Source organism: Mastigoproctus giganteus, chromosome 14 (assembly GCF_048544385.1).
Source record: "Mastigoproctus giganteus isolate SK-2022 chromosome 14, ASM4854438v1, whole genome shotgun sequence".
Lineage (NCBI taxonomy): Eukaryota > Metazoa > Arthropoda > Arachnida > Uropygi > Thelyphonidae > Mastigoproctus > Mastigoproctus giganteus.
The window spans coordinates 107,253,533-107,279,594 of NC_143588.1; the positions used below are offsets into that span (position 1 = coordinate 107,253,533).

The following is a 26,062-nucleotide window of genomic DNA, read 5'->3' on the forward strand; positions in this document are numbered from 1 at the left end:
GATAATGATAATAACAAATCTTCCATTGCTCAGTGTTGCCTTAAAAGGCAGTTTATCCTCTAAAATATCTTTCCTGTTCCTTTTTATATTGGCGAATCAATAGTTAGATCAAATATGGATGATCAGAGCAAATATGGAAGATTTATTTGAGTTAATGGTATACACAGACGACATATCATTCAGATAAACCAAAAATTCACGATCAACTAATAGAAAAATTTGTTTTTTTGAGAGGAATCCGTCACTCCCAGTTTTTAGCTCTGACTCATCCCCAATACAGAGTGGTTATAATTAAAGTGCATCACTTTGGCTGGTTGTAGTTGAAAAACTGTTAAGTGGAACGCTGAATGGAAAATATCTTGGTTGAATCCTGCCAATGACGCGTGGAATTTTTATCGACTTTTTCCATAACGTGGCATAAGTTGTAGGAGGAACAGGTTCCTCCTACAACTTAGCGCAGTCTTTCGGGGAATTACTTTTGCTGCAGCAGCAGCGACTCAGGCCTTCAGTTCAACCACATTCCTTGGTTATGGTGGTCTATAGAAGTCATCTTTCACGAAATCCCAAAGACAGAAATGCACTGGCATGAAGTCTGTGAATCGTGTAGATCAAGGAAGACCATTCCATCTTCCTTGGAGTGCTTATTCAGGCATGCTGTCACCTCTCAATGATAATAAAGTGGAGCTGTTTGTTTATTGTAAGATTTTAGACGCATCAGCCACTTAGACCCTATTGCACTGTATATATTATGTCTGTAAATTGGAGTCTTCTGTGGTCCATTTGCTCTTTTCTGGACGAAAAACCAACGTTTCCGGTGAAAAAACCATGATACCCTCGCTTGAGCCCGACTAACTCGGCCACGTTGTGAGAAAAGCCCATTAAAATTCCTCACGTCATCGACGGTATTCGAACTCGGGTATTTTTCCACCCTCTGTGGGAAGAACGTCGATTCTTGATTGCTTAATAGCAGTAAGGCTTCCTAGCACTTTCCAAACGGTTGGTTGTGGCAGACCCAGTTTTCCTGCCTGGAAAATGTTGATTTTCCCGAACTTCTGAGGAACGTATGTCCCACTCCTTCCACTGTTTCATCATTCATATTTGGTTTTCCTTTTTTTGTTTACATGAATTATACGACATCCCCTATTTGCGAAAATTCTGTGCCATTGATACAAGCAGTTTCTGCTGAAAAGATTCGTCTTAAAACGAGTTCGAAATCGTTTTTGAATTCTTGTTTCTAGCTTTGCTTCCTCAAACCAAAAGACACTGCCCTTTTTTGGCACTGCAGAAACAGAACAGCGGTGTAATCCACCATTTTGTTGAAGGTTACAGTAGTACCTCTGCCAGAAGATCTCACTCCCAATTGTTTACGTGACTGGACCTCAATCCTTATAAATTTTGGTTATGTTGATATTTCAACAATATATGTCTGAGTCGAAGGAAATCACAAGTAATATCACTTGCATTCCCAATTACAGCAACAGTTGGCCATACCATACTGGGTTTCCAGCATATAGTGGAGACAAAGGGTCATCATATTGAATAGCTCAATCTTCATACATTGTAGTTCATTCAAACGGCACTCTACCAGCTGCTCAGACGGTTTTACACTTACAGCCAACTTGAAGTGACGTACTTTGTTTATAACCACCCTGTATAATGAAAGGAGACACGGATAGTTGCTAGTTGGTCGTTTATACCTCAATAGCATTGCTGTTGACAGCTAAGTCAGGAACCCCAATGATTCCTTATTTGTCATGCTTAATTTTGAGTCACTGACCACAATGAGCCAAAAATAGGTTGACCATCACTCGCATAAGGTGCAAAACAATCGAAATTGCAGTACAACATGGAACTGGTCTTAAATAAAGACGAGGCCAGGACTCGTCCAAAAAGCATGCGAAGGTATTTGGTTGAAATCGTTCATCATGCCAGCAGAGAAAGTTGCAATTATTGCTCCGCTGGAACAATTATTTAGAGAAATAAGGTTTTGTACCCATTCCTGTTCTTAATATGGGTGTGTTCCATCAGTGATAAGTGGTTCCCTTCTAATGGGGATATCCAAGGGTCGTCAGATACTAACAAGCCACGGTTTCCTTTCAAAAACACATTAAAGTTAATTCATACAATACAATATAAAACTCCTCTTTGTTCATATTTTAAACATTTGGCAGTTCACGTTTTGTTTTTTAAAAATAAAGTTTTACAATAATTGATGGATAAATCCAAAAAACACGACAGCATAGCAAATATTGAGCTAACCAATAATTACAAACAACTAGACAGGAAACATTAAAAAGATTAGCAATACATTTCTTAGGGTATGATAAATTTCTTTGACACATTCACGGAATAAATATACCAATAACTTGGGAAACTTCTTCGCAGAAAAGATGGTACCGATGAAGGATCCAGGATATATAGGAGCAAATAGGAAGAATCGATATACACTGTTAGTAATGCATTAGATTTTCCCAGGAATGAATGGATGAATAAAAATCTGTTACTAAAGAGATCTTAAGATCTTCACATTTATTTGGAGTTAAATCACCTCAGTTGATACATTTTTTCTTCTTTTTCTTCTCTTGAGAAAAAACGAAGAGGTAATTGATCCTAGATAGAACAGGAACCATGAACACATGATGGATTTCTTTTTTGTTTGCTTGCTGTCTTGGTTCATAGAATCCAACGACGACGAGAAGATTTGGTAGTGGAAGTTTTAGAAGAGATATTGAAGATGATATCCCCGTCAGCCCAAGGAAGGATAATGCACATAAACATTCTTCCAGACCTGTGGTCCATTGGGAAAATATTGAATGGAACAAACGGTTCATTCTTCTCTACAAACACCAACAACTTTGCATAAATATCAGGAAAACTGCGCACCAGATCGACGCCCCGAGATTCGAGTTGCTCTCTGATCGCATTAAGTCCTCTTTCTCGATCTTCCCGTTCTGTTTTCCTTGACTCAGGTGACTGTAAATCGTTGGTGACAGTGAGGATCAATGTTTGAACATCGTCCTCCGGCATGGAAGGCGAGAGATGGAGTTTAGCCCCTCTTACGATCACTTCCCGCTCTACACAACTACCTGGAATTGTCGCAACTTCATTGGTGACGTAGATTGCAACCAATAAGATGAACTTCCTGTCTGGATTGTATTTTTCACAAAATGTCCTTACTTGACTGAATACGTCTGCGCCCATCTCTTGGGGTAGAAGATCGGAGCGTGCAACATAAAGAGTTTGTCCACGTCCACTTTCCCATCCACTGCACAAATAATCTAAAGCATCTTCCGGTGATAAAAACACTAACTTCACTGCCCCCCGGCCACGAGAAAGTAACCCTCGACGTGCACACGTGGAAAAATGTCGTCTTGAAACCGAATCGTCGCGAGCCTTCATCAAGACTTGCTTACAAAGGTTACTGATTCGGGTGTACGGGCATTGATCTCTGTGTCGGTTCCAGTGCATCTTCCTGCATTGTCGACTGCAATAGTAGGTGTAACAGTTCGGACAGGTTCGAAATTTCGCACGTGCTTCTTCCACTGGAAGCGATTTACTGCACTTGGGACGATGGCACTTCATTTGGCCACCAGCGACTAAGGTCAGTGGTTGGGCCATTTTTTTTCGAGGAATATTTAAAGGAGTTGGTGGTCTTTCGTCATTGATGGCTTCATCTGCAGAGCCGGTGGATGCTTTGACAGTTATTTCTGGTCCTGTAGTGGGGTGAATAATTAGATTATCAGTCTGAGTTGGAGAACACATGTACTTGCTAGAGACAACGCGGTCTTTCTCTACACTAGCGCCCTCTGGGTGAGTGCTCATGACAGAAGACATCGGTGTTTGTACAAGGGACATAGACAGATCATCCACCACCTTTCCTAAAAATTGGTTATTAAATAGGACAGAGAATGGTGCTTTAGTCATGCAGGACGGCTCAAAAAGAGAGGGGGCATGCACATTATTACGACATTCATTCCATGCGACCACAGGAGGAAACCCCTCCATCCTTTCCGAAGTTTCTAATTCTGCAGGGAGTTGCACATAAAAATGAGAAGATTTTTGAAATGTTTCCATTCGGTAATCATGCAAGGGATTAGAAGCACATTTCCGGTTAATATCATTCACAAAACACAGTCCAATACACTGCAAAAACAAGTTTTGGTGAGTGCGAAAACTAGGAGTGCAATTAGATATATTCATTCCACATGAGCCAACTGCATCGGAATTTAATGTTTCATTGGATGCGTGCAAAGCTGTTTTTGATGAAAGGGTATCGTGCAGAGAAATATGCCTGCTGTGGTCATGTAAGCATGCACTAGAGAAGCCATCATACTTACCCTGGTCAGCTGTTCCTGGTGACTTCAGTGTCTCCGGGATGGCGGTTGCTGTGGCTGCCCTGTCGGATGAGTGCCTGTAACTGTCCACGGACTGCCTTCGCGGATCCTCAGTGCTGTGACAGAAGGAACCATTGGTCATCTGTGAGCTCTGGTATAGCTCCGAAGGGGGTGGGGGCAAGGTTTCGGGTGACGGGAGGGGCAATGTTGCAGTTAAGGCAGCTGCGTCAGTGTCCTTACCCTGATCGAGTTCCTGGTTGTCGACAACCTCCGGCTGAAGGAAAACTGGATGCTGGCCGACCTCCTCTGCACTTGGTGATAGAGGGCTGATGGCTCCTGTATGAGAACGGACTGCGGGACTTGTAGATCGTTGCCGCGTGGAACTCATGTGACGTGGAGATGTTGGACTAGACGATCGAGAACTAGCAGGGATAGCCAATAAAGAATCGAGCACCTCATCCATGGAAGTAGACTTCGACTCCCGTCTCAACTCTGTTGTGGTTGCTTTTGATCCTCTTCTCAGGAATACATTTTGAAATGCTCGGATTGCTTCAATATCCGATTTATGTACACACGCTTCCACTTGTACGGATGTGGCCATTTTATATGTTGGTTCTACTGAGCTCTGATGACTAGTGTGGGGAGGAACAGCACGGGATGTGATGCCAGTATCTGTATAAGTAGATAAAACATACGAATCTGGTAAGATAATAAGAGATAAAAATCTGTCGTAAAATAATAATTCCATGAGTCATAAAAAATCCACTACCATAATTCAATAATTATTGTCCCGATAAAGAAGTTTACGTGTGTATAAATTTCTAGACGAAAACACCAGGGAAAAATCCCGGACAACAGTTGTTCCTCTCCATCAGGCCCATTAACAGTCCTGTTAGAAAAGTCCTCAAGAAATTCCTGGCAGTATCGAAAGGATTTGAACTTGCACCTTTCTAAATATATGGCAAATGACGTAGCCATCATCTACCACAAAGGCATTAAACTACGAAGATCAAACGTACAAAATGTACAAATAACATGTTATTTGTATATTAAAGCCTCAATCAATAAATTACTATTGTTTTATAACCAATTAATTAATATTATAATGTATAACGTAATTTTATAAAATTCTTTTTTAATAAAACTGCATTAACAGTTTAAATATTTCACCATTTTCTCATGGCGCTTTTATCGTCCTTCAAATAGTGATACTTATTTTTGTAACCGTCTTGGTCAACTCCAAAGTCGAATTCAGTTTATTAGAGACTGATTTATTAAGAAAGTTTCTGTGATATAAAATTTAATAATTGCTTTCAAAATAACGAATTCTTAATCTGATTTAGATAAATAACAGATGAAAGTTTGTTCCAGCAATCAATCAGTCGCTGGCTAAAGACAAATTTTCGCACATCTATTCTACAATTGTCTTTCTTCAATTTGAATTTATGCCCCCTCAAGTGCGTAATCTGATCAAGAGGAAGAATCTCTTCAGCACTGAACTTGCTCAATCCATTCAAAGCCTTAAACACCTCAATCAGATCACCTCGCAGGTACCTAGTCTCCAGACGCTGCAATTTTCAGAACTTAAGTGTTTCCTTGGTAAGAGCACCCCGTTGTTTCCCTCTCCAGTCTCGTTACCCTTCTCTGTACTCGTTCTGAGGTATAAGGCCTGACCATTGCCTTATACAAAGGGGTAATCAACTCCTTATCCTTGCTAGCAAAGTCCTCAGTATGTAGTTCTCTGTAAATTTACGTCTTACCTGTTGATAGGACATGGATCAATGAACCAGAGTCTTTTTAGTTTCAGTTTATCACAAACAGACCTCTGTTCGTGTGCATCACCAGAAAGTTGGGATCACACCTTGTTTCATTTCTCCCTGTATGACGATCTCAGACTCCCTCTTCGTGTATTTACTAATTTTCAGCCAGGACAGGAGTCGTCTTTGCTTCAAAGCTTGGAGTCTTATCTGATTCTTCAGGCTGTCGCTCAAGGCGTTTCTGCGAACGCGTTCAGTGTCGACAGATCTCAACAGGATACAGCACAATGGCCCTGTTCATGCATAGCTAGTTAGATCTCCGTTAATAATTGTTGAATATGTAAACTCAAATCCTCAAGAAATTTTTTCCTCTGGATTCGGCCCGCAGACAAAATTAAGTTTTTTTTTTTTTGTATCAGTGTCACTGGCTTTTTTTTTCTTTACTTATTATTCATTTTTTTAATTAATTATTTTTTTACAGCACCACTACCTTCTTTCTTTTTATTTTTATTTATTTATTATTTAAAAAATATATTATATATTTTTAATCTTATTTTTGTTATACATGTTTTATTTTATTTTCTTCTACTTCATTTATTATTTCATTTTTATTCATTTCTTTTCCATATCCAGCATCATGGGTGGGTTCCCCCTCCCCCCTCTGGAATGGGCTCCCAGAGGATCCTGGCGTACCTTCTGGCAACACCAGATGGGCCAGAGTCTCTTTTGAGGCAGTACGTGGTTAACATGGACTGGCCCACCTTACCGTGGTGTGGACAAGTACCCAGAACCATCTCCTCTCCAGGTGATTGATGCTTCTGGGTAGCCAAGCGGCCAAAACAGAACACACACACATAATACTCACAAACCTACACCAATCACAATTGTGGCCCTTTTATAGTGGTACTATTCTTCACAGGTGTACGAGGCAGAATTGAACTGACGTTCTAGGAGCCGCCCTTTACATATACACACGTCCACATAGCATTGGTTGTTTGTTGTTGTTGGGCCCATCAGTGACTTAGGCCATATTTGCACTGTATATATTGTGTGTGTAAATTGCGTGTGTTCTGTGATCGATTTGCTGCCTAATGGGCGAAAAACCCATGCTACCCTCGCTTGAGAACAACTGACTCTGCCATATTGTGAAAAATACCGATACCCCCCCCCCCCGTCGGGATTCGAACTCAGGTCTTTTCCACCCAGTATGGAGAGGACGGTAATTATGCCAACTGTTTAGAAACTTCTGATGCTACTATGAAATAAATATTAACTGGAAATGTTCTTGGAATATCTAGCGTGATTGTTTCATTGGCCCAGTTAATAGAAGACAAAAATTTTGTAGAAATCACAGATCCATTTAAATCAATGCCAGCTGGTATTCAGTGTATGGATTGCCTTGCTTTGCTTAAAAAACTGATAGTTATGGATTTGAAAGGCCAAAAAATTTTGATTGTTTCGTATGATTAGTTCCAGTCACTTTATCTCCCTGCGCTTGCCAGACGTCCTCAGAAGTGGGAAGTTTTACTTCAGTCAAAGGAAAACTTGAAGAGAACATCAAAAGTTAAAAGATATATAAGGAAAGGAATTCCAGGAAGACACAGAGGAATGGATTCGACAAATGTGAGCAGAGCTAACGAACTAAGGGACCAGAAACCTGATCTTTATAATACACTGGTGTGCAAAACTTAAGGACCAGTCAGGTTTTCACCTGTAGCTTCTCACAGGAGTGGCCTGGATATGGGAAAAGCATGCCAAAGGAACCTCGTGAGGTACACCGACACAACAACGGAAACAAAACGTTACAGAGGGACTTTATTCAAAAATGGCAACATAGCACTGGCTGCCATGATACAGATGCATCACTGCCAAAGATGGAATAAAGGGAAGAGGTGGTCCTCAGTAGGAGATATGGCCACCCCTAATGTCGATGCAGGCTTTGCACCACCTGTCCATACTTATAACAATGTCGTTGATAAGTTCTTTCGGTAACATCGTCCATTCTTCTGTTAGCACCATCTTCAGCTGATTAACATATTCTGGTGGGTGTGGACGTGCCGCCAGGCATCTCCCCAGAACGTCCCATGTGTTCGATGGGATTTAGATCGGCGGGGAACGGGAAGGCCAATCCATACGAACAATGTCCTCACTTTTAAAAAGCATATCAACAGCTGCAGTGCGATGGGGTGTGGCGTTATCATCCATAAACACGAATTCAGGGCTAATGGCACCTCGGAACCGACTCACATGGGGAAGGATTACCTCAGTACAGTAGCGTGCACCGGTAACAGCACCGCCTTCCAGTATCTGGAGTTGTGTACGTCCATCCATGATAACGCCTCCCCAGACGAGAACACCTGGACCGCCATATCGATCCCTTTCAGTGATGTTTGCGGGATGATACCGTGTGCCAACCTCTCGCCAGATTAGCTGACGTCCAGAATCGCTGCTGAGACTGAATCTACTCTCATCAGTAAAGAGTACCTTAAGTGAAGATTTTGTGGTTGTAACATTTAGAAATAGTGATGGTCCTTAAGTTTTCCACACCAGCGTACCTTATTGAGAAGACCAAAGAAGGTAGATTTAGTTGAAACAATAACACTAGATATTCCAAGAATAATTCCAAATACCAACCTGTGTCACCCACGAGGATGTAACATTCCGAATTGGTGCCATTGTAACTTTCCCTCATATGGTTAATGTTGAAAACATTAATAATTAAACTTAAAAGGGTGATTATACAAGAACGGCAATTTATTTAGAGTTAACATTTTTGTTAATTGAAAGTTATTTAAATTTGGTAATTTTAATTACAAAAATCTTTTGGTAATTAAATTTATTTTATTTACCAAAAGATGGTTATTTATCGAAATTAATTAAACACCGGATAAGAATGTTCCACAGTCAATTATGAAATTGTCCACAGATGGCGCGAGTTGCCTCTTGTATAGTCTCTAAATTTTTTAATACTTTTGCTTTTTTCTACTTTCGAAGATCATATATATGTTTTTATATTCAGAAACTTTCCCCGAAATTGTGAATCCAGAATTTGAACATTCAATTAGCTAAAAAATAAAATTTAAAAAATAATAATAATACAGAAACAGACATTAGAAGATCTGCGAAGTGCTCTACAGACCACAGCCTTAATAAAAATGTCTAGTTTACATTAGTAATCATAGATGGCGCTTGTTGACGTGATGGTAGAAAATATCAGAGGTTATTGCATTGAAAACATTTGAATTTTCAAGTCAATATTGTAAAAAATTAATAACGCAGTACTTGTGTAACCTTAATTATTATATATGACAACTAGGTTTTATTAATAACAGATTTATTAAACAATGATTGAAAATACGAATTATAAGCAAAACAATATACAAAATAAATCTTCGATGTCGAAAAGTCCTGCATCGTTTAGCAGATGATGAATTATATATCCGGCTAAGGAGCCATTCACAAATTACGTGATGCGATTACTTTAAATTTTCTGAACACCATTCCACCCTTGTACTCCTGACAACAGCTTCGACTTCTTCCTAGTATTATATAACGAAATAATTGTCACATTATTTATTTATTATTTTTTTAAAATAAATCGGGTTCACGTCGATTCGTTGTGCTACAATGCGGTATACGCGACAATTTGGTGCATGACAGTTCGGTGTATGCGACAATACAGTAGTTGTTGTTATCGTAGGGTTTTAGGAGCATCAACGACTAAAGCCATGTTGTTCTGTGTATATTTTCTGTAAATTACGTGTGTTCTGAGGTCGATTTTCTGTTTTCTGGATAAAAAACTATCCCATCCTCATCTGAGACCGACTAACTCTACCACATTGTGAAAAAGGCCCATAAAGGTCTTTGCCACTGTGGGGAGGATAGTGATCCTACCAGCTGTTCTACCCAAAAAGAGCTACAATATGGTACATGACAATTTGGTGTCTACGACAATTCGGTGAGTATGATGGGTGAATTTTTTGAAAGAATTAGATATATGATAAAGAAAGACAGAAAATACAGCTTTTAACATGCTGTTCTGTAAATGCTGAATTTAGTGATCACGATACCGTTCTTGATATTTTATATTTTTGATCCACCTTCGTTTTTTAATGGATATTCTATTTTTTAAAGGAGATCTTTTTAAAAAAAAGGGCCACGAACAGGTTAAAGATTGGGACATAAGAGAACCTTCGCACTTTCACTTCTGTAATTTGAATTTGTTAGGAGATACGCGGTAATTGTTCAAGAGACCAAAATTAGATATCATTAATGGATGCCGGCTGGGTAATGCGCATCTTCTAACCTTCGATCTGCAACACGCGCTATAGTTTTTATTGAAAGAAGGTAGCAGTTAGTTAGTACCATGGATAGGTTAGAGTAGGCGGATAAACTTCCCAGGAGATTGTGTGGGAGTGTTAATTCCGCTACATGGAAAAGCACTCCAGCCCAGTGAAACGTTTTCACCAGGGCCCATGGCGATTAAAAAAATTAATAATAATCTTATCTGGATTAAAGGTGTTACAATATGGATGGTGTCGCATACTCACTCTCCAACCTGCGTATGAGAAAGACCGGCGTGAATCCTATAAAAAATAAATGGATAAAGACTATATTATTTTCTCTTTTATTGTAATTTCTGCATTTCTCCTTTCTAAGTAAGAAAAATTTCTTTTGTTTTCAAAACCTTTTACCTCAGTGATTTTGTTCTTTGTGATATCTGTATGACACATCGAATTATTGGTAGGAGACTATTAGTATTTCATCTCCACCACTATTTCTTGTGCCCTTATCTGACCATCGGAATTGCACTTGTGAATAAAACGCAAACTATCTTAAAAATGAAGTTTTCCACTACGTTTTCTTGTTATATTAGAAGCTCTGATATTCTTTCCATATCTGAATTGTGATTTTATATTTTTGTCAAATCTTTTTTTTTTTTTGGGTACTAGTAAGAGATTACTGACTTGTACCTCTGTTAATCCAGTCTCGTCTATGTCCAGCCGACAATAACAGGAAAGCCTTTAATAGTTCGCTTTCCTCCTATCGGATATTGCGGAGGTGTACGACACAGAACTCTCTCCACAAGCAATATACGTACGTGGGCACACTGATCGTTAAGGTAAATATCGCTGTTCAACATCAGCAAGTGTAAGAGAGGAGTTTCTATTACTCTCTGAGAAGAGACTTGGGCTGGCTGGTTGTGGCGACCAAATGTAAGTCTTGATATTGCAGTTCCATTTCGGATTACTGGAAAGATTTCGTGATAAAGTTCCGGGTGGGGAAGATTGGTTGGAAGAAGAAGACGAAAACGTATGGAAAGACTATAAACGTGGTTATTCTGACTGCATTTCTTAAATTATTAAAACCTATCTAGTTTCATATTTGCCTTAAAAACAAAAGATAACACTCAGTTGCATACATATGGTAATCGGCTTACCCATAAATTTAATGACCCTGTTTCCTTTCAATAGTTTATCGTAGATTACAGTGGTTCTCAAACTTTTTCATCAACGGGCCAATATTGATGAAAATACGATGATAAAAATTGTGTGGGGGGGGGCGTATATCTGGTTAGTGTTGTGATATCACTGCTATGTATATACATTGCACAACATACATATTAGAAAACAACACTTCTCAATAAATTTAGATATAAAAACTGCCTCGGGCAGCATACAAAAAGCTCGCGGGCCACACTCTGTCAACCCCTGTCTTAGAACAATGACCAGATTTAATGCACATCTACCAACATCCATCATGACACCATTTAAAAAGGGGATCTTCGCTGCGATGACGTGAAAGTGATGAAAATCATGAATCATCTCCCAGACAACTTAATCCATGGGGGGAACCAACTGGGGCACGCGTGCCACTTGTGACGAGAGCAACACTAATCAGTGGTACTACTCCTAATTTGGAAAAATTACATATCTACCCATCGACTTATTTATAGAACTTATTCTCTTACGCAACACATTTAAAACTTTAAGTACCCAATTCATCTTATTAATCACTTCTTTACACCAGCCCCAAAAATCGATAACGTTTAATTTTCTTTCTGTCTATCTCTCTCTCTCGCGGTATATATACACAAGTTCGATCATTTAATTCGAGGAGTGGTCTACCTTAATTTAAATCTTCCTCGTTGAGGTCTGTCAGTGCCTCTTCTTTTCAAAATAATCACCTTCGAGGTGTATACACTTGCTACTTTGATGAACCCACTCGTAAGAGGACTTAATAAGTCTTCGAAAGTGGTAGTTGTGGCCACAGATTCTCGGCCTTCTTTAATGCCACTTGAAAACTTAAGCTTTTCTTCAAACACTTGTCTTCTCTGTAAACCTCTGCTATTTCTCTCACAGTCACCGTAGCACTCATACTACATAGAATACAATAGCGAATAACAAACGTTGATCTGTCTTCAAATCTCCCATTATGCAGCTCACAAAACGATTCATAATAACAGCACGTTACTTAAGGTCAGTTTGAAACATGTCAGAACTTGCAACTATGTCAGCGTATTCTTGGAAATACACTCTCCTGCCATCTATCGGCAGTTCACCGAAACTTGAGTGCTTGTACAGTGGCGCTGCCATTCTGCGAATAAAATTATCAGCCTATGTAAAGGTAATTATTTTATTGTTTTGGTGCAAATCTGTTCCTGTTTTTTTTTTAAAGGATAATCGAAACCCGTGCCCACTTTGCATCAGCTGAGTAATTAAAATAATTTTTCTACAGTCGCCATCCGTCCTCTCCCATTAATTAATAGTACTACTCCTAATTTATAAAAATTACATATCTTTCCATTGATTTTATTATTTTTTTATCAACCCCCTGTTACTCAGTCATATACATTTCCCCCCCTTATTGCACATTGAATTCTTTTTTGAACTCATGATCAACGATCTTTCCTAACCCAGTAATAGAGAATGATGCAAGTGCTCAGAACTTTTGCTAAGGTGTGTAGGTCTTTTTCCTGTTACACACCATCCTCCCCGAATAAAACTACCAAAAAATCACCTTTGACTTAGGAGCTAGTTTTACATATTTTTAATAGTGATTTAAACTTACTTAACAAACATTATTTTCTCGAGAATGATCAAGTTGTGTTAATTTTCTATTTAAAATCCCGTTACTTATTTATTTTTATTTTTTTTTAAATAAGAAGTTAAAGTTGAAATTAAAAAAAAAAAATGTTACGTAGTCTTCTACTCCACTGTGGTAACTTTTATTAAGCCGCATTAGTATATATGAATAATACGCCTAATGTCTTCACCATGTCTGTCTGTCCATCCGCATGTCACAACCCGATTCCCATTGGATGAATTTTCATGAAATTTTATATTTTATATTTGGGCCGTTTAAAAATATTTGTCTAGACGTATCTGACTAATAAAAATACAGCAATTATTATTTCTTTTTCTTTTCTTCCTCAGTAATAACTCGATTCCCATTAGTCGTTCCAATGCTCCTTCCTGCTTTTTTTTTTTTTAACTCAGAAAGCCGTTTTATTTAATTAACTAATTGGATGTTCTGAATTAATGATTCAGTTCCAATCAATCGTATTGGATGTTCTGACTGTAGGATTTCTCAATAAACAAATCGCTTCCCTACCACTTCTTCCTTCCTCTCTTTCCTCTCAATGCACCTATATTCCTGTTCTGTTTATTTTTTCCCTTTATTTTCGTATTTCGGCGCTACTCATCTGAACTTCCTCCAGTGCACAGTCCAAGTATACTTCCATCTCTCTCTTTCCATCTACTTATTCATCTCTCTGTCTCTCTCATTAATCATTCATTAAACACACCAGCAGGTAGACTAGCTGTCTCGTGTCACCAAGGGCGCCTTCTGAAGGTCACGGATTGGAGACTTTTAGTCTATTTTCCAGTCTACCCAGTGAGACGAACTGCAGTCTGCTAGTTAATGACCAACCCAACGTCTGTGTATGTGTAATGTTGTTTTTATTTGAATTTAACGAACTTTTAACATTCTCATAAAATAAGGGTTATTTTATCGCATTAGCTAGTCACCCTATCTCTTTGATCATCAGTGTATACAGCACTATTCTTTAATGTTTTTACTAAACCTTCGGCGTTTGTGGTCCTTTTTTTTTTTTTTTTTTTTTCGCGTTGTTCATATATCGCTTCCATTCTCGGAGTAAATGTCACCGGCATCATCAGGATTCTAGTGATACGGAGGTGGTGGAGACTTTCTTTGCACCATCGATTTTGTCGTTGCTAGGGTAACAGAGAATGTTGCTCCTCCTTATCTTTTCTACAATCTACGCATTGGTGTCAAGTAGAGGCTGATCGGCTGAGATACCTCAAATATACCGGCTTCAAGTAGTACAAAGTTGAGAAGAAAATAACTTAGAAAACTCGGAAGTTCTTAGTTGGGAAGGAAGTTTTAATACTAGACAGAGGGTAAAAATAAGCAAAAAAGATAAATGCTTTCATGTAAAAAAAAAAATAAACTTGAGATAATTTCTAAAAAAATTCAAGGAATCATTCATGTTTTATTTCTAGATTATCTATCTGATATTCTAGACCCAATCAAATATGTAATCAATATTCTCCTTGCTTCCTCAAAAATGTTTCGCGATCCACCCCTTAAGAAGCTCTATTCTGGAGAGGCAACAAAATGCTAGGATCTTTAATCTAATCTGATCTTTTAAATTTAAGACGTCCATACAAAATTAAGTAATAATAATCTTTAATACAATATGAATCTCAGAAACTCATGTATTTTTTTTTTTTCTGCTGTCAGTCCTGCATCTTTTGAGGAATAGGTTGTAAGCGTCCATCCAAAATATTAGAAACCCTTAATCCTTTCAATGACATGGCAATTGTTCATATATCCAGAAATTATGAAAGAAGCATCCATTTCCTAAACAATTATTATAAAAAGTGTCTGTGTGAGGGGCGGTCAATAAATACTTATTCTTACCTAAAAATATTTGAGTTAGGGATTTCAAACGTGGCTGGATATTTCTTTCTTTTCTCTGAAGAAATTTCCTAATTTCCTGGTTTTTTTATTAAAAAACCAGGCTTCCACCTCATTAATTACCACCCCATCAGTATGAAATCCTGCGGCCCCGTGAAAGCAGCTCTCCTTGTGAGCAGGAGCATTGTCAGCTAGGAAACGGATAACTTATAATCACATGTCTGTCTTCAAAGACAGCTAGTAGAGTTAGTGGCAGAGATAGGTCTCCCTATTGGACCATCGTGTATACTGCTTGGCTCACACCTGGACTGTCTTTTCCAGTTTTTAATACTCATAAGATGGGCAACTTTCCCCGAACACAGATTTCCTCTCTTCGTGGATTGGTTTAGTTCCTTTGCTTTGCAAATTAAGACATTTTATAATGGATCGGACCTCAATCTTATGATACTTAATAGTATATATACACTTAGTGATCACTGAATCATAGCAGTTATGGTACGAAGTAAAGATTAGCAGGGCCACTCTTTTAGAGTGGCCCTGCTTATCTTTACTTATCCATGAACACGTCCTAACAGGACATGGTACTCTTAAACCGAAACTGTTCTAATTCGGACTGGCGTCAATTTCGCCTATGCAGACGACTTGGTTGTTTGCATTGCAGGAAGATCCAGGAGGACCCTTGAGGAACGAGCAAAGATTGTCCTGGAAGACCTGGTAAGCTGGACCCTCACAAATAAATTAAAAATATCAAACACAAAAACAAAGCTAATCTTCAAAAACAAGTTGGATTACCGCAGAACCCCTAAAATGCTCATTCACAGGAAGCAAATTCCATATGCAGCACAAACTAAACACCTTGGTGTCATATTGGACGACAGGCTGAGTTTCCAACCACACGTGAACAGTTTGGCAAACAAAACCAAAGCCTTCACTGCAGCCGTCATCAGGATCTCCCGTTCGGACTGGGGACTCACCAAAAGAACCTTATCTCTCTACTATAAAGCTGTGTTCTTACCAATTGCTTCCTATGCTGCTGGGATCTGGTTCCATAGGGTCACTAAGAGCAAAATCCAGGCCAAACTCCTTTCCATGCAAAGAACCATGCTGCTTGCGACACACCGATTACCAAGAACAACCTCAACTAATGCACTGCAGGTTGTATCAGGGGGCCCTTCCCCTGAACCTGTATATAGCTTATAGAGGCTGCATCTACAAACACAAAAAAGGTCTACCAACCTCACTCCTTGGAATAGACTGCAATCCTGCTACAAATATCAAACAGGAAAAAATAAACACGTGGAATAAACTCCTCTCCCTTTGACAGGTTAGATGGGATGAAAGTACCACTGGAGAGGTCACCAGATATTCATCTCGGATGTCACCTTTGCCATGAATACGCCGCATTGTAATTGGATCTACCCATCCATGAGCACGTCCTACATCCTAACAGGACATGGTGCTCTTAAAACGAAACTGTTCTGATTCGGACTGGCGACAAATTCACATTGCTCCTATGGGGAAGAGGAACACTGGAACCACATCCTATTGTCCTGCCCCAACTATGAAGAACAACGGACAACACTTAAAAAAATGAGACTAACTTTCAAGCCCTTCAAAGCTTCACCAACGACGTCTTCAGCAGAAGAATGCAGTTGCTTCACCACATTGGATAATTCAACAAACTCTTGCTGAACTGTTCCCTCTGTCACCTACCAGCCATCCTGGACTTGAATTCTTTTGATCTCTGATGTTGTTCAGAAATGTCAACCACTGGTTTTTTTCTTCTTCTTCTTCTTCTTCTTCTTTTTTTTTTTTACTTTTATACTTATTTATTTGTTTATTTATTATGATTATTATTTATTATTATTTTTAATTTTTCTGCTGGTACCCAGGACTGGGCATTTTCAGTACAGGTTTTTTGGCATCTACTGGTATTGCACTACTTCCGGTGGATGCGGGATTTCAACGCACTACTGAGGCGCAGATAGTAGATTATGCCCGGCCCCACGTGCCATGGGACTGGAATCAGGCAGCAGTTGTTGAGGTGTTGGCTGCGCACACTTCAGGCCCTGGTTAGGCATTCTGTAGTCAAGGCAAAGACAATTTGCGGAGATGGACCCAGGTCCTGGAGCCGCTACAAACAGACCACATACATAAATGTCATTGAGTGTGCATACATGCATTTCTTTTATTTTGAGTCTTTGAGAGTTTTGTTGCGTTTTACAATTTTGTAAGAGAAGCTCCATCTTCTGCTGGAGTTTCTTACACAGGTTCTAATAATTATAAATCGAGAAACTTATCTATTTTTTTTTCTGCTGTCAGTCCTGCATCTGAGTAATAGGTTGTACAGCATCCGCCAAAATATAAGAAACCCTTCACCCTTCTGGGCCCGCACTGTGCGCACGAGTTTTTCGAGGAACACAGTGAAGATATCACCCATCTTGATTGGCTCCAAATTCGCCTGACCTCAATCAACATTACTGTCCGATGTCCTTTACTCCAATTATAAGTGCTATCTAACAGGCAACGCTTATAATTTGAGTGGTTTGCATCTTGTTTCTTTATGGCTGTTGGTTGTTGTAGGGTTTTAGGTGCATAAATTGCGTGTGTTCCACTGGTATCGTGCCAAACACTCTACATAAGAGCCTAGCAGCGATAGCCTTCCAGAGAACACCTGAAAGGAACTGCAGTAAGTTGCAATCCTGAACACCTGTAGGATAATCAGAGGATTCCTCGACCAACGTAATAACAACCAACATAATAATCACCCTGTGCACTTGGTACCATTGCACCTGCAACAACAACCCTGATGGTGGTTCTACCAAGATGGTGGTTCCACCATCAGGGTTGTTGTAGGATTTTAGGAGCATAAGCGACTAAGGCCATGTTCTCCGTGTATACTGTCTGTGAATTGCGTGGGTTCTGTGATCGATTTTCTGTCTGTTGATCGAAAAACCCAATTTTCCGGGAGAAAAAAAAAACTATGCTACCCTCACCTAACCGACTAACTCAGCAAGTTGTGAAAAAGGCCCATAAAAGTTCCTCCCGTCATCGATGGTACTCGAACTCAGGTCTTTTCTACCCGGTGTGGGGACGACGTCGATTTTACCGACTGTGCTACCAACGAGGGCCCCATCAAGGGAGAAATAATAACACAAGTATAATAATTATAATAATAGCAATAATAATAATAATAAGAGGCGCGATGGCCCTGTGGTTACGACACTGGGCTATCAGCCTGATGGACCCGGGTTCGAGTCCGCCTTGGAGGAAGCGAACGTGTCTACGTCGCACTGTATGACCAGCATAATAATACTGTAATAATAATAATAAGTACTAGGGGGATTCGTCCCCTGCTTCCTGCGCTTGCTTCTTTTGATAAAATAAAATACTTACAGAATCTTTCAACATTGTGTGTGTCTCTTCCTCAGTTATGAATACCTAAATACGTTACATATTGAAATCAAGAATGGTACCGCGTGGTCATGCTAAATAAACAAAGCGCGTGAATGAGGTTTATCTAGCATGACCACGTTAAAACAGAAGCTTGTTTTACCACAGTACAAACTTCTGTTACGTATTTTAGTATTTGTTACGTATTTTCACGTAACCCTGCATTCCTCTTTTCCATTGGGTGAATAAATATCACCCTGAGGAAAATTATTTTAATGTATATAAAAATAATAATAATAGACAGAGAGGCCGGTTTCGTAAAATGGGAGACAGTCTCCCTCGAAAGACAGTGGAGCAAATGGCCCTGTCCCCGGTATGGCTACCACAAGGGAAGGGCAAGACTGTCCAGCCCAACCAGCTGGAAGTGCTTCCTGCGCAGCTACTCTAGTGACCACCCACGAAGGAAGAAACGCCAACGCATGAAGTAGAGCATCGAAATGAATGTACAACAGTCGATCAGGAAGTCCCACAAGTGGCGAACCCCAGTAATAGATGACGTCCATAACTACTGGCACAAAAAACTATTATATTTAGGCCACCCGAATAATTAAATTCATCTGCTGTGCTGTGTCTTATATCTGTTAATTGCGTGTGTTCTATGGTCGATTTGTCTGTTTTGGTGGACGAAAACCCCCCAGTTTCTGGGGGAAAACCTTGCTATCTATGCCTGAGACCGACTAACTCAGCCACGGAGTGAAAAAAGCCCATTAAAGTTCCTCGCGTCATCGCCGGGATTCGAACCCGGGACTTTTCCACCCGGTGTGGGGAGGACGGTGACGATATCACTGTGCTACGCGCGCAGACATATAACTACTGGCACAGGCAGCTCACTTGCACACACAAGCACCTATCAGAGCAGTTTACCCAAATGATAAGGCAAGCAGAGACAATCCCAGAGTTTCTTACACAAGGAATCACATATCTGAAGGCTAAAGACCAAGATACAAGAAACCCGACCAAAATACAGGCAGATCACCTGTCTCTCAACGATGTGCAAAATCCCGACCAGCTACATAACAAAGACGATATCGCATCACTTGGAGAGCCAGAATATCATGGCCGAACAACAGAAACTATGCAAGTGGATGAGTAAAGGAAGTAAGGAGCAATTAACCATAGCGGCATACCCTACTCAACCTAAGCGAGGAGACCCCTTCCTCCCAGAGGGAACAAACGAAGCTAGAAAGATGGGTATAGAAAACACTCCATAATAGACACTACAATGACCTCCATCAAGACTCCATAGATAAAATGGCTTCCACTGCAAAGCTCACGAGCGGGACGTTCTTCCCCGAGACCGAAGGATTCATGCTCGTCATTCAAGGCCAAGTAATCAACGCCAGGAACTATAAAAAATCTATCGCTAAGGAGTTCGGAGTGCCAAGTGACACATATGAACGATGCCACCTGGCCTCAGAAACGATTCAACACATTGCGGCAGGATGCAAGGTGATCACTCAGACGGAGTACACTTGTACTCACAAGCAGGTAGCCAGGATAATACATCAGTATCAAGTATGGAGACCCCTGGCCGTACTAGAGACCGCAACCCACAAGCTGTACTGGGACGGTACCATTATGACGGACAAGACAATCCTGCACAACAGACCGGATATAACTCTTTTTGACAAGAAGGAAAAGCTACCTATCTGATCGACATAGCGCTGCTCAACACTGCCAACCTCCATGAAACCCAAGACGAAAATATCAGGAAGTACACAGACCTAAGACAGGAGATCAAAGAGAGGTTGCGTATGCAAGAAGTAACAACCATCCAGAGAATCGTGTCAATTACCGATATGATGTTAAAGACATTTCATAACAGCCTAGCATCAATAGGTCTTCCAGAGAACACCTACAAGGAACTCCAGAAAGTTGCAATCAATGAACACCTGTCGGATAATCAGAGGGTTCCTCGGCCAACATACACCAGATATAACAACCACTCTGTGCACCAGACATAACAGCCACACTTGGTACCATTACCCGTCACGGGGTAGACTCCATCAGGGAGAAATAATATAATAATAACAATAATAATGTTGCTTTCACAGTTTAGAAAGAGCGAAACTGTCCAGAATGCCAATGCACAGCATGGCATTCATTGTTTCGAGAACAATGACCAATGGTTCAAGTCGCAACAACAAGATCTGATCCTGCTAAACTTCACATTCAAAAATGAAACTCGCCAACTACAGTATGTTCAAATAATCAGGTTCAAAATTACAACTAAACGCTATCAAAGAATATCATTCTTAATTTTCTAAAGCATGAATGTTACCCTGGAAACGCTCACTGGCGTCTTAATTCCTCTCCTGCTTATTTAGTGCCGTTGAGCCACGTCTTCCTTGATGAACTTCTTATATTAGAATCAACCAACCAAACAAAAATATATTTCTGTAACTGCTAATGTTATTGATGCACTGGTGTGCAAACCTTAAGGACCAACTCTATTTCTAAAGGTTACAACCACAAAATCTTTACTTAAGGTACTTTTTACTGATGAGAGTATTATTATTATTATCTGTTTATTAACCTTAGGTTCACCCGCTGAACAGCCAATGGGCTAGGAGGGTGTACAAATTTTAAATACAGTGTACAATTTTATACAAATTTTTGATATTTAAAATAATGACATTGTTTAGAAAATTATATTCACTTAATAGCAGTAACTTTAAAATAAAATTGATATTAAATTAATATTGTAATTACAAATACAGGTTGTCCTACATATTAATTAATTTTGCATTAAATTATTTCATTTCTCATACAAATAAAGCTCGCATTTTATAATAATTCTGGTGATTTGGTCAAGATTTCATTCAGTCTCGGTAGATTCAGTCTCAGCAGCGTTTCTGAACATTAGCTGATCTGGCGAGAGGTTGGCACACGGTATCACCCCGCAAACATCACTGAAAGGAATCGATATGGCGGTCCAGGTGTTCTCGTCTGGAGAGGCGTTATCTTGGATGGAGGTAATCCTTCCCCATGTGCGTCTGTTCCGTGGTGCCAATTGGCCCCGAGTTCGTGTTTATGGATGATAACGCCACACCCCATCGCATTGCAGCTGTTGATATGCTTTTGAAAGTGAGGACATTGTTCGTATGGATTGGCCTTCCCGTTCCCCACCGATCTAAATCCCATTGAACACATATGGGATGCTCTGGGGAGACGCCTTGTGGCATATCCACACCCACCAGAAAATGTTCACCAGCTGAAGACGGTGCTGCCAGAGGAATGGACGATGTTACCACAAGAACGTATCAACAACGTTGTTCTAAGTATAGACAGGCGGTGCAAAGCCTGCATCGACATTAGGGGTGGCCATATCTCCTACTGAGCACCACCTCTTCCCCTTGTTCCATCTTTGGCAGTGATGCATCTGTATCATGGCAGCCAGTGCTATGTTGCCATTTTTGAATAAAGTCCCTCTGTGCGTTTTGTTTCCGTTATTGTGTCGATGTTGTTTCCTTCATCATTTCTGTACATCACAAGGTATGCTTTTTCCATATCCAGGCCACTCCTATGAGAAGCTACAGGTGCAAACCTGACTGGTCCTTATATTAATTTATTTTTGAAGTTACCATTTATGATTTTTATTATTTATTCAGTTTTAACCCATTTAAGGGGGAGTACATATGTAGTCGCATAACATTCGAAATTTAACTTTTTCCTTGGGATTAGAGCTGGAAATGAGCTAATAAGGGAGTTGTTTTCTTAATCTATCATTTTTGACTTGGGATTTCCAGCTCCAGTCCTCCCTCTCCCCTGTTGTCCTTGATTGCAATATAATATCTTTTTTTCTTTTTTTTTTTTTTTTTTTTTATAAAAAGCTACCTTACTGCTGGTGGTTGTAGGGGTTTTGGTGAATATGGCGTTAATCACATCTGCAATTTAGACCATATTGTGTCATCTGTATTGCGTGTGTTCTGCTATCGATTTGCCTGTTTTTTGGATGAAGAACCGAGTTTCCGGGATCAAAAACCATGTAATCCTTGCCTGAGACCGACTGAAGCCGCCACTTTGTGAAAAAAGCCCATAAAAATTGTTCACGTCATTGATAGGATTCGATCTGGGCCTTTTCTACCCGGTTTGTGGAGGTCGTACTTATACACTGGTTCTACCCGCGAGGGTGCCAACCAAGCTAGCCGGGTGGGTAAAGTGCCTGCCTGGCAACCCAAAGGTCGCGGATTCGAACCCCCCTCGGGCTTGGATATTACGATGGTGCTGTACTCTCCGGTTAAACCTCACGGCCACGATACACGTAGGAAGCAGGAAAAAACTGGTTCCTTCATGTATTGCTCACATCATACGATTAAAAAAAAAAAAAAACCGCGAGGGTTTTCACTAGTTAAGAGCGAAGAATAATCATTACGGTTCTTATTTGAATTTATTTTTGTACCCCGATGTACTGTCCCAAAATAACCAGAAGAGGTGGGCAGTTCTTTTAAGGCAATCAATATACCAGCACCAAGTTTCCATTATAGTCTTAATCATTCCTGTAGTAGTAGCAGCGTATGGGTTCAATTGCCCAATATGCGCACCATTGCCGATTCAGTCATCCCTGACCACACCAGCCCTTAAAAAATTATTTAAAAAAAAAACCAAAAGAAAAAAAAATCCAGCTATCTCATAAAAAAAACGAACTCCATGATTTTGACTCGTTCTCTGGATATTGCAGTAATTTCAAGGGAATACGGTCAAATAGTTAAGGTAAATGCATGCAAATTGATTTAATATTATCAGAAATCAGAAATTTTTTTAGGCCTTGCATGGCCTGGTCTATTGGCAAAGTCTACGAAAGCACATATTGCTCAATACGAGTAATTAAAAATAATTGTTTTTGCTATTTTTAACTTTTTAAATATACAAATGCAAAGCAAGATTATGTGAACACAAATTCTTTGTCCAGCTGACCAATGAATACCATTATTCTGTTAGTTTTTATTAAAAAAAAAACTGTCATGTAATCTCCACAGTGGAAAAAAATGTTCTTTGCTCCCACCCCAAGTTTTTGTTCCCTCCATCCTACAACGAGCGACATTATGCACAAAGATTAGAACGATTTCTTTCTCCCCCTCTCGCTCATCTAGATTCAATCCGACATGTTCCCTTGCCGATCACACACTCAGCTAAAGTTTGAATAGAGTGTCTTCAGTTGGCATACATTCGCGTGTGGCCGTAAACGCACAGCAGGAAATCCCCTTCTCTGGTCGCCTTCGGGGTATGCATCGAAGTATACAATACCCTTGGAACGCTTCCGTTGACGATAGGGAATTGTGGGTGGTTGGAAGGGGGTGGAGGGATTCTAATCATGTTCGCATTTACATTCCCTAGCGCACAAGTCTCTCAAGTGGCTGGTTTCCCCCTTTGAGAAAGGTCACCACAAGACCCGTATCCGATCGATACGAGCAGTCATATAGCCTACGATGGAATTTCTTTGCTCAGGAAGAAAAATGAAGTCGATCAGTGTCAGCGTTGATGAGAATACAAATCGTTTTTCTCGACCTTTCCATTGATAGGTTTCCATGTCCAGATTTAACAAAAGTTGTCATGTCTATGGTGTACATCTTGGCTGCGATTTCTTCTGCATATACATAATTAAAATAATAGGATTCAAATGATACCACCATCAATGGTGGGCATCACTTGAATTGTCCTATTTCTTATCGATAGTGTAATAATTGCAATGCCCACCAATAATAGGATTCAAACGATACCCACCATTAACGGTGGGTTTCTTTAGTCAACTTATTTTAACTATAAACGGTTACTATGTCATGTTGCACTTAAAATAAATATTTAAAGAGGTACACTGAGCTCTTCATGATTATGCTAAGAGGGTACATATTTTGATGTCTATACTCGTTTACATTAGGCATTCCTTTTCATTTCAAAGCCTCCCTTTCCAGGTAGGGAACAAAATAGGTAATTTTGTATGTAAATCCATAATAGTGTCCATATATCGGTGATGCATCTTTGTTATACTGAACTTTGAATTCCCATTCATCTTATTTATTTCTTATTTAGACAGAATATCTAGCAAAACCAGAAATCCTGCTTTTGCTGGATATTTTGTCATACAAAACTGAGAATTAAATATTCCATATTAATTTCAACACTGAATTGGGTTCTTCATTTGCATCGCATCATTCAGGTAGGGTATAAAAATCAACCTTATCGTCTGCAGGCAACTAGCAAGACACATGCGCAGTTGAGAATGACCAAAAATGGCAACATGTAGTACCGGGAGAACACGCATTGATCCTGGAGATTTGGCCTTGACACAGTGAATATAGCACAACAGGTGTAACTGGAGCGCTTCGATCCACTGTCTCGTGCTTCCTCTCTGCACGGCCATTGCACGTTCGAAAGGTAATATATCCATTTGGGAATTTCAGTTCTTTTTCTTTCTTTTTTTATTTGCAACAATTTCGGTCATGGCGTCCGATGACAGCTCTACAATTATGAACTCAATGCACCATGTAGTCATAAATTGTGCCAGCTACTAAAGAAATGTAATTAATATATGTAATTAATTTACATAAAAAGACTACAGTTATTTCTGGTAACATAATTATATCTGCAATTTATTAACAGACACTGATTTAATTTTATATATATGTCTTACATTATTATGGCAGTTTTAGATCCAGCCAACTGTATTGTGAATCAGCGCCATCTAACAGATACATTTCAAAACCAGACGATTTTAATCCTTTTTTTTTTTTTTTCTTTTATCAAATTAAATCTGTGTGCGGTAAAATAAATAAATTGATTAATTAAATTTTGTAAGCTAATAGTAATTTAGTTAACTTTCTATAATTATATCTTGCAATTTGGGAATAGAAATCAGTTTAATTCCATATATGCAGTAAACTTCGCTTACTTATATGATTAAAACTTGGAATCACGCCAACTGCGTGTTGCTAGCGCCGCCTATAACTTTTTGTTTAATTTTTAATCGAATAAAAAAAAAATAAATATAATAAATAATCCTTTGCGAAAATAAATAAATATGAAACTTGTGTATGCGGCTAAATATTATTATTTGAATGTAATTATGTATATACATATAAATTTAGTTAATCGGCTAAATTATTCATAAATTAACCGATAATTAAATCTGTAAGTTAATTTTAATTAATTGGATATAATTAACTAATATGTATAAAGTCAATTTATTCTGATAGCTTAATGCTGTAAGTTGTTGTTGTAGAAGAAAAACGCGAGAGGAGCAAAGGCCATGCCACCTTCGCCTGACTAACTCAGCCATGTTGTGAAAAAGGCCCATAAAAATTCCTAACGTTATCGACGGGACTCGAACTCAGTCCCCAACTCAATATTTTACTTCCACCCGGTGTGCTACCCACGAGGGCAATACTATGGGATTAATACTATAAAGAATATTATTTTAACTTTTTCACGTTACTTAAGAAGCTTTTAACGAAAGTCAGCGTCCTCTACTAAGTCCTTTTATCTATAAAAGGACTGATCTCTCTCTCTCGATCTCATTTACTTATTTTAAATCTTCCATATTCACCCGTACAAAGTTTAGTTGTTACCCAAAGGATG

At 39.3% G+C, this 26,062-nt stretch overlaps 1 protein-coding gene across 6 annotated transcripts in view; it reads right to left on the bottom strand.

The window, feature by feature from the left end:
- Positions 1-213: 213 nt before the first annotated feature.
- LOC150075507 (uncharacterized) overlaps positions 214-26,062 on the bottom strand; it is a 112,519-nt gene continuing 86,670 nt past the window's right edge. The window contains exons 2-4 of one of the 6 annotated variants that reach the window (XM_090389027.1): positions 4,575-5,006; positions 4,338-4,450; positions 3,604-3,713 (exon numbers count right to left, since the gene is read on the bottom strand). In XM_090389027.1, coding sequence (XP_090245153.1) covers positions 4,362-4,450; positions 4,575-5,006 — 521 coding nt within the window. In that variant the 3' untranslated portion in view covers positions 3,604-3,713; positions 4,338-4,361. Of the gene's footprint in view, positions 5,007-26,062 lie in introns of all 6 variants that reach the window. The other 5 variants (XM_090389028.1, XM_090389025.1, XM_090389024.1 and 2 more) reach the window with 5 other exon arrangements.